The sequence below is a fragment of the Rhinichthys klamathensis genome, unplaced genomic scaffold (genome assembly GCF_029890125.1).
Source record: "Rhinichthys klamathensis goyatoka isolate OS25496 unplaced genomic scaffold, OSU_Roscu_1.1 h1tg000314l_1, whole genome shotgun sequence".
Taxonomy (NCBI): Eukaryota; Metazoa; Chordata; class Actinopteri; order Cypriniformes; family Leuciscidae; genus Rhinichthys; species Rhinichthys klamathensis.
Genome location: NW_026606832.1, coordinates 1,404,900 through 1,416,255, shown reverse-complemented (window position 1 = coordinate 1,416,255; position 11,356 = coordinate 1,404,900). Strand labels below are relative to the sequence as shown.

At 38.3% G+C, this 11,356-nt stretch overlaps 1 protein-coding gene across 1 annotated transcript; it reads left to right on the top strand.

Annotated features, from left to right (window-relative positions):
* Window positions 1-2,076: 2,076 nt before the first annotated feature.
* LOC130105325 (reticulon-4 receptor-like 1) lies at window positions 2,077-7,705 on the top strand. The gene is made up of 2 exons (XM_056271312.1): window positions 2,077-2,602; window positions 6,685-7,705. The coding sequence occupies exons 1-2, from the start codon at window positions 2,123-2,125 to the stop codon at window positions 7,573-7,575; spliced, it is 1,371 nt and encodes a 456-aa protein (XP_056127287.1). The 5' UTR covers window positions 2,077-2,122; the 3' UTR covers window positions 7,576-7,705.
* Window positions 7,706-11,356: the final 3,651 nt, after the last annotated feature.

The following is an 11,356-nucleotide window of genomic DNA, read 5'->3' as shown; positions in this document are numbered from 1 at the left end:
ATGGTCATTAGTCACTTAAAATCTCATCATCTGCCCTAGTTCTCCTTGGCTCATTCATTCACGAAAGAACAGATCGTGATTCAAGAACAAATCATTCTTTTTATTCTTCATAATAAATTGATCAATCCGGCTTGCAGAAGTGGTCTGGATGATTTGTTTTTTGAACTGCACTGATATGATTTTGGAGTTCTCGACCTCAATCTGGTTAACGGCCCACTTGGGGGGACGATTAACTTTGTGCAAATTGTATTAACCATTTTTATGATGATTTAATGGTGTTAAAGCTTGAAAGCCTCAGTGTTCCTTCATTTAATGACTAGAATAACTTCTCCTTTTGTGTTCCACGGAAGAAAGTCAGTCACCGATTTGGAACAACAAGAGGATAAGAAAATGATGACAGATTTTTCCTTTTTGGGCGAACTGTCTTTTTAATACTACCCGTGGTTTAAGCAACAGTATCCTGTCACGCTTCCTGCTGCTGAGAGTGTGTGAGAGAATAGTAATGTTTCATATCAGTGTCAGAACACCCTGTATTATGCCACATCACTCAGCTCTCTGCACAAGTTTACTGTCTCTGGCAATATCAATCTCTCTCAGTCTCTGTTAGCAAACCGATCCTTTTAGTTTTTGTGCACCCGAAATGACTCACACATTCCATCTCTTCCTCAAAACACTTCCCACTGCGGTGCACCTCGAAACCTCTCTCTCATTCCCATTTCAATTCGACATCAAAGAGACGAATCAATGCAACAGCGCCCATCATCACAACCTCATCCTCATGGTTTTATCATGTATTCTTATTCCTTCCCTTTCTCTCTCTCACCCTGCATGTTTTTTTTTTCTTTCAAGGAGGTTTTTGTTCTGTTGCATGCACACACACACACACACACACACACACACACACACACACACACACACACACACACACACACACACACACACACACACACACACACACACACACACACACACACACACACACACACACACACACACACACACACACACACAAAAGAATGCTCATGTGTGCTTGCATTGAATTCCTCTGTAACCTTTAACATTGATTTTCTGCTTTTAAAGTTCAGCCTCGTGGGTCGGGTATATTCAGAGATGGCTATAGATATAGGCGGGAATTTAATAATCTATATAAATATCACATGCTCTGATATGGATGGATGGCTGCATTTAGTTGATCAAAAATAGTGAAAATAGTAATAGTGTGACATTATTACAATTTAAAATAGGCTACCTGTTTCCTATTTTAATATCATTCTAAATCCAAATAATTACCATGACGTATTAAAAACAAAAAATTAAGAAAAGTTTGACTGGTATTGTTTATATTTATTGTTTGCTGTTGATGCAGTCAGTATGTTATATATTTTTAATATACTATATGCTATATAATAATATACTATATAATATACTATGTGATATAGGCTTACTTTAATATTCTAGAAGTAGAAATTAGTCATTGTTTTGAATCGGACCTTTTCAGATCAATTGATTTGTATACCTATACTGATATTCATAATATACTACATAGAATTAATAGCCCATCATTGCAGATTATCAATCATATAATTGAAATGTAATCATATAAAGCTTTGTTTACGCTCACATTTGCCGCTTGTTTGGTGTCAAAGTCAACCTGAGTTTCTTTCCCCATCCATTCTGTCACCTGATGGAGTTCGGGATCCTTCCCACTATCGCCTCTGGCTTGTTTAGTTGGGGACATGTAATATTTAACAATATTATTGAATCTGTCTGCATTGATGCTATTTGATGAGAAGTGAAATGAGCCGGACGATGACATAAAGATGAAATGAACTAATTTAATAATTGATGATCTTTACATTAGAACTGAATCAATTCAGCTGAACAATGACACTATTATCTTTTTGAGCTGTACAGTCGGAATGAACTCCGTTTGCATCATTGAACCATTTTCCTGTTATTACTGTAAAGCTGCTTTGAAACAATCTCTATTATACTGTATATCCTATATAAATAAAGGTGACTTGACTTGATATTTGCTGAAGGTCCATCAGCTAGAACAGTACTAACCTGCATAAGCCAGCTTGAAAAGTCATAATGGTCCAATGTGCACTGATTTAATTGAATGATCTTTTTTGTCTCTGTTTCCACAGGCTGTGGTCTGGAGTTTCTCCTGGTGCTGTGTGGTTTAGAGTTGACCCAGGGGTGTCCCGGTCACTGCATCTGCTACGACTCTCCCAGCACGGTGAGCTGCCAGGCGCACAACTTCCTGGTGGTTCCAGAAGGAATCCCGGCCCAGAGCGAGCGGGTCTTTCTGCAAAACAACAAGATCCAGCGATTGCTACAGGGTCATTTCAGCCCAACCACCGTCATGCTTTGGCTCTACTCCAACAATATCTCTTACATCCAGCCCTCCACATTCATGGGCTTCACCCGCCTGGAGGAGCTCGATCTGGGAGACAACAAACACCTCCGCTCTTTGGCTTCTGATACTTTTCAGGGCCTGACCCGACTCCATGCTCTGCACCTCTACCACTGTGGCCTAATCACTCTGCCCGCTGGGTTATTTGAAGGACTGCACAACCTGCAGTACCTCTATTTACAGGTAGGTTTCATATTCTCAATGTCTTTCTAACATTTGGAAAAATAGATCTGGGTCATTTTAAAAACCAGTGCCATTTATGTCCCTCTTATACAGTATATGTAAGACTATAACTTTATCAAGGAATAGCTGATGTCAACATTTACTATGTGCTACTATAGGTACGTTTTTATAAACACATCAGGATTTATAAGGATGCCTTTTTGACAAGTCACAACACCAGCTTCTCCTCGCTCTACCTGCAAAGTAAACTTCAATATAAATGTTTATCAATTCTGAAATTTCAAATTAAGCCATGTCAAATTTCTGAAGGCGTAATATTTATATATATATATATATATAATATAAAATAATGTTAAAATAATAATAAAATGTTTGGTAACACTTTAGATTAGGGAACACATTCACTATTAAAGGTAGGGTAGGTCGTTTTTGGTCTAAAAATCTTTTTCCCAAACTTGTTTAAACTTTTTATATATATCAATGCATAATTAAAATGTAAGTACTCTGATAAAAAGAGTATAAAAATCGAGTGACTCTAGACCGTTTAATCTGCACTAAACACAGCTCATTATTTCCTTCCGGGACGAAACAATGGATTGGCTTAGGCGACTGTCACTCTCTCGCAACCATGGCAACACCCCCGCTGCTACATATGCGCTGCCCACATGCGCGCACTCGTTTGACTCGAGGAGGGTAAGAGACTAGTAAGAGACACAATTACATGCAAAACACGGCGTATATGTTATGAATCTTACACGAAATTCACCTTCATCACAGTGTAACTGATTGTAATGGGAAAACGTGTATCAATGCAACCTGTTTTTAGCTTTGCTTTATGTTACTCGCTCGTTAACGAATCAAACTCAATATATTTTAAACTTTACCAGTATCGATATGCTAGCTTGATAGTGAGTACTAACAGCCATGTTAGTTGTTTATATTCATAATGATAAAGTTAGGTATTTTATTACATGTGAGTCTGACATGATGTCACTACATGCACTGCTCCTCTCCGCTCGGCGCTGGTAAGCGCGTCCTCCAGCTGTGAGCTGTCGGCATCGCGCGTTCATGTGTTTTGGGGGCGTGGTTTTGGAAGGAGCCCAGAATGGAGGGGGTGGAAGTGAATGGAGATAAGTAGCTGTGTTTATTACAGCCCTGAGAGGACTACAGACACTCGATTTTTATACTCTCTTTTCCAGAGTACTTACATTTTAATTATGCATTGATATATATAGAAAGTTTAAACAAATTTGGCAAAAAGTTTATAAAAAAAATCCTACCTACAATACCTTTAACTAGGAGTATTGCCAGAATAAACTTCTTATAACTGCTTATTGACAGTAAGTAAGGTAGTTGTTGTAGTGGTTATGTTTATGGTTAAGGGATGTAGAATATGGTCATGCAGAATAAGGCATTATTATGTGCTTTGAAGTTCTAATAAACAGTCAATATGGTAGTAATATGCATGGTAATAAGCAACTAGTTAATAGTGAATGTGTTACCAAATGTTTTAATTTAGACTAATATGGCACATTGCAATTTATTAAAGGGATAGTTCACCCGAAAATGAAAATCCTGTAATTAATTACTCAATGTTGTTCTAAACCCGCAAGAGTTTCGTTCATCTTCAGAACACAAATGAAGATCTTTTTGATGAAATCTGAGAGCTTTCGGTCCCTCCACAGCTCAACTGATACTTTGACGCTTTAAAAAGTTCTTATAGAGATTGTAAAACTAATCCGCACATGAATTGAGTGGTTTAGTCAAAATTGTCTGAAGAGACTCGATTGCTTTATATGATGAACAGATTTAATTTAGGCTTTTATCCACATTTAACAGAAGCTCAACCGAACCTGCTTGACGCGCGATAGCAAACCTCAGGGGTTCTTGCTGAAGCTCAAACGTGCTGCGTAACACGAGAATGAATGTCATTGGTTCTTGCAGAAGCTCAAACATGCTGCGTAACACACAGGAATAAACCCCATTGGTTCTTGCGGATGTTCAAACCTGCTGTGTAACAAGAGAATGAAGCTCATTGGTTCTCGCACGTCAAGCGAACATGCTTGAGCTTCAGTTTATCACAATTAATGTATGAGTTGATGAAGGTTTATATGGGAATAAAAGCCTAAATTCAATCTGTTCATCATATAAAGCGATCGAGTCTCTTTAGAAAATTTGGACTAAACCGCTCAATTCATATGGATTCGATTTACAATCTCTTTATGAACTTTATGAACTGAAGCGTCAAAATAGTATTGCGTATGGAGGGACAGAAAGCTCTCAGATTTCATAAAAAATATCATCTTTTGTGTTCCGAAAATGAGCGAATGTCTTACAGGTTTGGAATGACATGAAGGTAAGTAATTAATGAAAGAATTTTCATCTTTAGATAAACTATCCCTTTAACACAAACACATTTGCCCCATAGAAAGTTGAAAATAAGAAAAATGCCCTTGTGAAACTGGACATGGCACCTTTTGCATAAAATTACTCATCTATAGAGAATGGAGCAATGGAAATAAAATAGTTACAGTACCATTTAAGATTCCTGTGTTTTCCCTCATATTAATGTGTCTGATGTTCTGCTAGGTCTGACGTTCTGTGTAAATATATCATATTTAGGTCCTCCTCAGCCAAATTGAGTGTGGATTTATAAGACGCTTCGCTTGGCACATTTGTGCTGACACTTTAAGAAATCTGACTGGATACAATACCGCTTTTGAGGAAGCAAAAATGCCCTCTTGAATGTATTTTTTTTATTTTTTTTTAGATTGTCAGTGCTCCCGGTTTGAACCATTGCTTAGGAATCATCTGACTTGCCAAATAAATCCTGATAAGATCTGCTCAAAATGTTCAATATCAGCCTTGGCAGCAAAAAGTGCTGCACTAAAATGATGACCAGAGATAATATTTCGTTCTAATGAAAATGTCAAAAAGGTATCATACTCTTCAGGGGCAAAGAACATTACGGACACACGGCTCTTGGAATTTGATTTATGTTTAAGGTTAAACGTTTCTGACCTTTCATGAGGTTTCATAAGCATATGCACAAGGTTATGGGTATTTCGGTTAATATATCTGAACAAGGTCTACATAGTACAAAAACGGTATCAAATAATAAAAATATACTGTAATACAAAAAGTTTGACATAAAAGTACCATACATATATATAGCATGCATTTCACATCTATTATTAAACTGGCTGACCTAATTTTTTAAAACAAAATAGCTGAATTATATATATATACTGTATATACACTGTACAGTTTTGTCTGCTATTCTTGACATATATACATATATTTTCTTATCTAAAACGTTCTGTTCTGGAAACAACATTTGTCAAGGATATATCAGACAAAACTGTACAGTACCTTCCACCTGAACATACAGTTCTTTACACTCGGCTTGTTTCGTCCCAATTTCACAGTGTTTAGCCTCTCATATACTGTAGCTCAAAACCGGATTAAAAAAAAAGAGGCATACAGATGAGTAAAGATTACTGTGAGGGGTTGTTTGGGATATGTGAATAACAATTAGATGAAAATAAATTCAAAACATGAATCACTCTCCAATTCATGCAAATATATATTTACCTTCAATACATTGTCCTGAGAACACAATGCATTGAAGGCACTTTGGATTTTCAAAAAGATTCTTATAACAGAAATACAAATGAAAAGGGAAAATCTAATATATCCAATATAAAGAGTCATCTTTGAACTGCCTTTATGAAGAGGACACAGAAGCAGTCGCATGATTTGATTTGGTGTTTTTCTTAAGATGATTTGTAGTTTTAATCTCATCAACATCATCTAATCTCATCAACAACAAAAACATTTCTTATATTTCGCAGAAGATAGCAAAAAATAATAATAATATGATAAATAAACCATTTTAAACTAAAATTTGATTGAGCTATTTTTGTAAACGGACTAAAACTAATGAATACGACATGAATTGACTAAATTTAACAGGACATTTCATCAAAAGACAAAAACTGATTGCTTTGTATATTCATATCTGGGACTTGCTTTTTCTGAGCCTGCTACTGACTGTTGCTGTTTATTTTGGCGTTCTGCAGAACAACCAGCTGGAGTTTCTTGAGGATGACATGTTCATTGATCTGCTGAATCTCAGCCATCTATTTCTGCATGGAAATCGGCTGTGGAGCCTCCACCAGAACACTTTCCGTGGCCTAGGGGCCCTCGATCGCTTGCTGCTGCATCAGAACCGGCTCCAGTGGGTTCACAAACAGGCTTTCCATGACCTGCGGCGCCTGACGACTCTCTACCTGTTCAACAACTCCTTACCCGAGCTACCAGCCGAGAGCTTGACTCAGCTGCCGGCGCTGGAGTACCTGCGTCTCAACGACAACCCTTGGGAGTGCGACTGCAAGGCCGTGCCGCTCTGGGATTGGCTGCGGCGCTTTCGTGGCTCCACCTCCTCATTAATATGCATGGCTCCGCCGGAGCTGGCGGGAAAGGATCTGAAACGGCTGACAAAAGAAGAGCTTCCCTCCTGTACGGGCTCGGAATCGCTCCACCAGAGCAAATCCAGCAGCCAGGGAGATGTGGGGGTGTCGCTGAAGAAAGATCATCATCACCGATCACACAATCATCATCATCATCATCCTCACCTGCCACATCAGGATCAATACTATCCCACCTCCCCGTCACCGCTCCCTCGACCGCCCAAGTCGGGACGCAACAGGAACTGCACGAGGCATCGCAGCCGTAAGGGCAATGGTCCGAACGAGGTGTATAACCTAAAGGATTTAGCCAACAAGGAATCGGGCGACAAATATGACCAGTCAAAGCCAAGACGTAAGAACAAGTGCATCCCACGGACTTCGGTGGGGCCCCCTAGTAATGTGCAAAGAACAAACAGCAGCAGGGCGACGTCCCTCTTGGCACCTTATTTCATCATCCCTCTTTACTTATTGGTGTGTCTCACTGCCCTTATTTTCCGCTGAGCCTGTGGAAGCCTGTACAAATGGTTTTACCGAAAAAAACTTAGCCCTCTGTCTACTCTGGCTCCAACACTTCAGTGTGCGAATGTGTGTGTGTGTGTGTGTTTGTGTGTGTGTGTACATGTGTACGTCAGCGAGCCCCTTTTGAGGGACAGAGGACTTGTGCAAAGTTACGGGCCTGGAATTAAACCGGAGATGAGAAGACACTCTGGAGTTTGTGGGCGAGAGAGGGACACTAAATGGACTACTCCTCGATCATCACCATTTTTACACCATTCCCTGTTGCTGCTGATTTACCAGGGCATATTCAGTAAAAAAATTAAAATAAATTGTGCATTTGTTAACTACATTCAATTGTACATCACACCTCTGCAGAATAATTAGCAGCCCTTTTTGGTCAAGCTTACCACTATTAAAACCTACAAATCCTTGTCCTGACCTTCGACCTGAACACAGGCTACAGCCCAGAGGGGGAGGGGGGAGGAGGAGTGTGAGCTATATACATAAATAGACCATTTACACAAATGTACATGGAACTGCTGTACTAATGTGTTAGCATCTCTACCGGTTTCTGAGGGAGGGTTGTTGTCAACACATTTAGCACCTGACAAGATAAAAATGACAACCAAGCACACAGATGAGGGATTGTGTTAGTTATGAGGTTGTTTTTTTAACATATATATAAGAAAAATGGTTGCATTTGCAATATTCGCACATTAAAGCTGGTTCGTACAGCCCCAACAAATGCTAACAGGGTTAGCACGCTAATCCAACAAAACCAAAAGTTTTTGTTTGTTGTCACATGGTGAAATAGCATTCTACTGTTCTGAAGCTGCTATGCTGGCATACTTTAAGGTCAGTGAGAGAAAAAGTAGAGTTTATGAAGGATTATGGTATGGCTCTGGGTTTGTGTGTGTTGTTATTCGTTGATTGTGCCCTTAAGATAGTATTTTGCATAAAAACTGGAAGAAAAAAGTTAAGACATGAAAAGGTCAAGTGGAGCGCATGCAAAAAGCCTCATGTGTTATCTGTTACTCAGCTGCAATAATGTGCTAACCTAGAAGGGAAACAACAACACTACATTAGGATCTGCTCATGACACAGTTTGGGGAAAATTAAACGCTTCACAAAGGGGGAAAGAGAGCTGTGCAGAGTTATGATGTTGAGGCTAACCTGGAAGACTAATTCGCCATAGATTCCCTAAGGAAGTTCCTACGGGTTTCTGAAATAGCAGTTTTTGATTTAAATCGCTAAGGAGGAGGGCAAACATCTCAAACATTTAGACTTTCTTGACGAAATATAAATAACACCCAGAAAAGGAGCAGACGCAGTGCTAGCATCTCTCGCAGTACTAGCATGTAGAGGAACAGATGAAAATGGCCCTAATGTGAAAAGACTTGTTCTTCGTACATAAGTTACATAGTCACACCTGCAACATGAATTGTTGTAAACTGTTTTATTTTTATTTTTATAAATAAGTTCACATTGTAAATACGTAGCTAAATAGGGACTACAACTACAGGTACCACAAGAATGTGAGTTTGCATGCTTGATGGGCCAAACAATCACTGTAGTCCTTATGTAGCCACTTGTTAGCAACTAAGCGTTTGTAAAAAGAAATGTAAATTTATGGTATAGAACAAAATGTGACAAATATAATGGTGACCACAGCCTTTATTTTACTCATAAATCAAAAACTACCTTCTGAAAACCCATTAGAAACTCCAGAGGGAAACCATGGCCCAAAAATGCCATTTCCCATTCAGGTTTTAAGAGTAGAAACTGAACAGTTCCAGAAAGCCAACGCAAGTTCTGAGGTAATAATCCTTGTGATCCAGATTAATCCTTGCAAGCCATAGAAAAACATGTCTGTCACTCACCATCTCTGACCTCTGCCGCTGTTAAGCCATTGAACACGTCTGAATTGACATCCTAAATCTGAGATATTAAACGTCAATGAAAAATCATAGAGCCCCCTCTGGACAGGTAGGGTAATATCACTTTCCCCACCTCTAACTGGTCCCCATTAAAGACTTTCTATCTTTATACAAAAGTGAACAGAAATTATAATGACATGTCCATTGTGAACATTTATTTGTTTGAGAATATGTCACATACTAACAAAAGACTGCGTATAACATTGTCGGGGGAAAATGAAGTTATTTTGTATTCATGTACTTTTTCTTTGTACATTGTCGTCAAACTGCAATTTTAAGCATACAAGTGCACCATGTTAACACCTTTCCCGTCTTCCTCAGTCTGTCCATCTTTATTCCCCCCTTTTTCATGACTCAAACTTTCTGTCTGTTATGAAACACCACTCAAAATCTGTTTCTAAAGAACATTAAAGAGAAATGTGGTCTCACCGCTGATGGTTTTGGATGCTTCTGTTTGGATTCTGCTTGAAAATAACAAAGTATAAATCAGGTGATGTTTAACCTGGGAAATGATCACACTAGAAACAGCTTTTCATTTCTGAACCAAATGGCGTTACTGCAGAAACATAATAATTCACATTAAATCACTTGGTTGATTTAAATTCTGAATATAAAAGGCAGCCAAGATACAGCACTTTCTCAATTACATATATTTTACGTACTCTCACACACTGTGGAAATAAGCATAATTTCTTCAGGGACATGCAGGACATCTTTGAATAGACAGACATATTTTATTGAACCCTGAGGGGGAATTCTGTTACAGAGACAGATAGTAAAGCCTAATTAAACTGTTGCTACGCTATGGCAGTAGTTGATCTGAAACAGAAAACTGACTGTGGAAAAATATGAGTTTATGCTAACGCCTGCTATAGCGCCCCCTATGGTTGGGGCCTATAACTTAAACACTTCCACTGCATTCAGTTTCTTTCTTGCACACACTTAAAAAGATGTGTACTATAACAGAAACATTATAGAACAAAGCGACACTGTCTCAGGCCAGAAAATGGTTGATCAACCTTAAACCCTACTGAGGAAAAATGTCCTTTTTGTTCCCCTTCGGCACCTGATGAAAATCTTAGAGATGATCCATGAGTTGGGATAAAATCGAGTTTTGTCATTCACAAAAGGAAGGACGTTTATGCAAGATTACAGTACAGACAGGACCTGAACTACATGAAATATCAGCAGTCTAGAGCCTGTAATACAGTCTCAAAGCACACACAACTGATCTTCTCTCTCTGTTATGCTTATGTTAAATGTTAGTGAAACTTAAAAGTTTGAAATGAAAAAAAGAGACGTTTGAAAGTCAGAAAACAGTATATATTGACTGGAACAGCAGTCTGTGTTTTTTTTTTTTTTTTTTGCAGTATATACACTGCGCACAGTTGTCTGTATGCTTGGAATTTCTGGATGACCTTCTACATTTTCCAATATGTGCAAAGATTGTGCAATATATAATGAGAGCACAGTGTGAGAATACCATGTCCCACAATGGAATGCGTTCAACTTGACCTTCCTTGACACAAATCGGAGGCAAAATATCCTCTTTTCTTTTTTTTCTTTTTTTTATCAATTATTTTATTATTGAGATATTTTTACACAACACTGAATTAAGAAGGAAAAACAACAGTTTTTATTTATAACTGAACACCACTCCTTGCATGAAAGATGCAATATAGTATGGTCATGTGACAATAATAAAACTGGCTGATTACTGTTTTACATGCTACAAAAATAAAAATAGTAAGTAAATGGAAAAATAGAAGGCAGTGGTTATGTTCGAAATGCATATTACTTGCTACTGCATACTACTAGCATACTGCCTACTATTTTAAACTAATTTG

Bases quoted from the DNA above. Each gene is read 5' to 3' on its own strand.
- LOC130105325 (XM_056271312.1), top strand. From the start codon at position 2,123: ATGATCTTTTTTGTCTCTGTTTCCACAGGCTGTGGTCTGGAGTTTCTC. The intron at 2,603-6,684 runs GTAGGTTTCATA...GGCGTTCTGCAG, and splicing joins TGCAGTACCTCTATTTACAG to AACAACCAGCTGGAGTTTCT.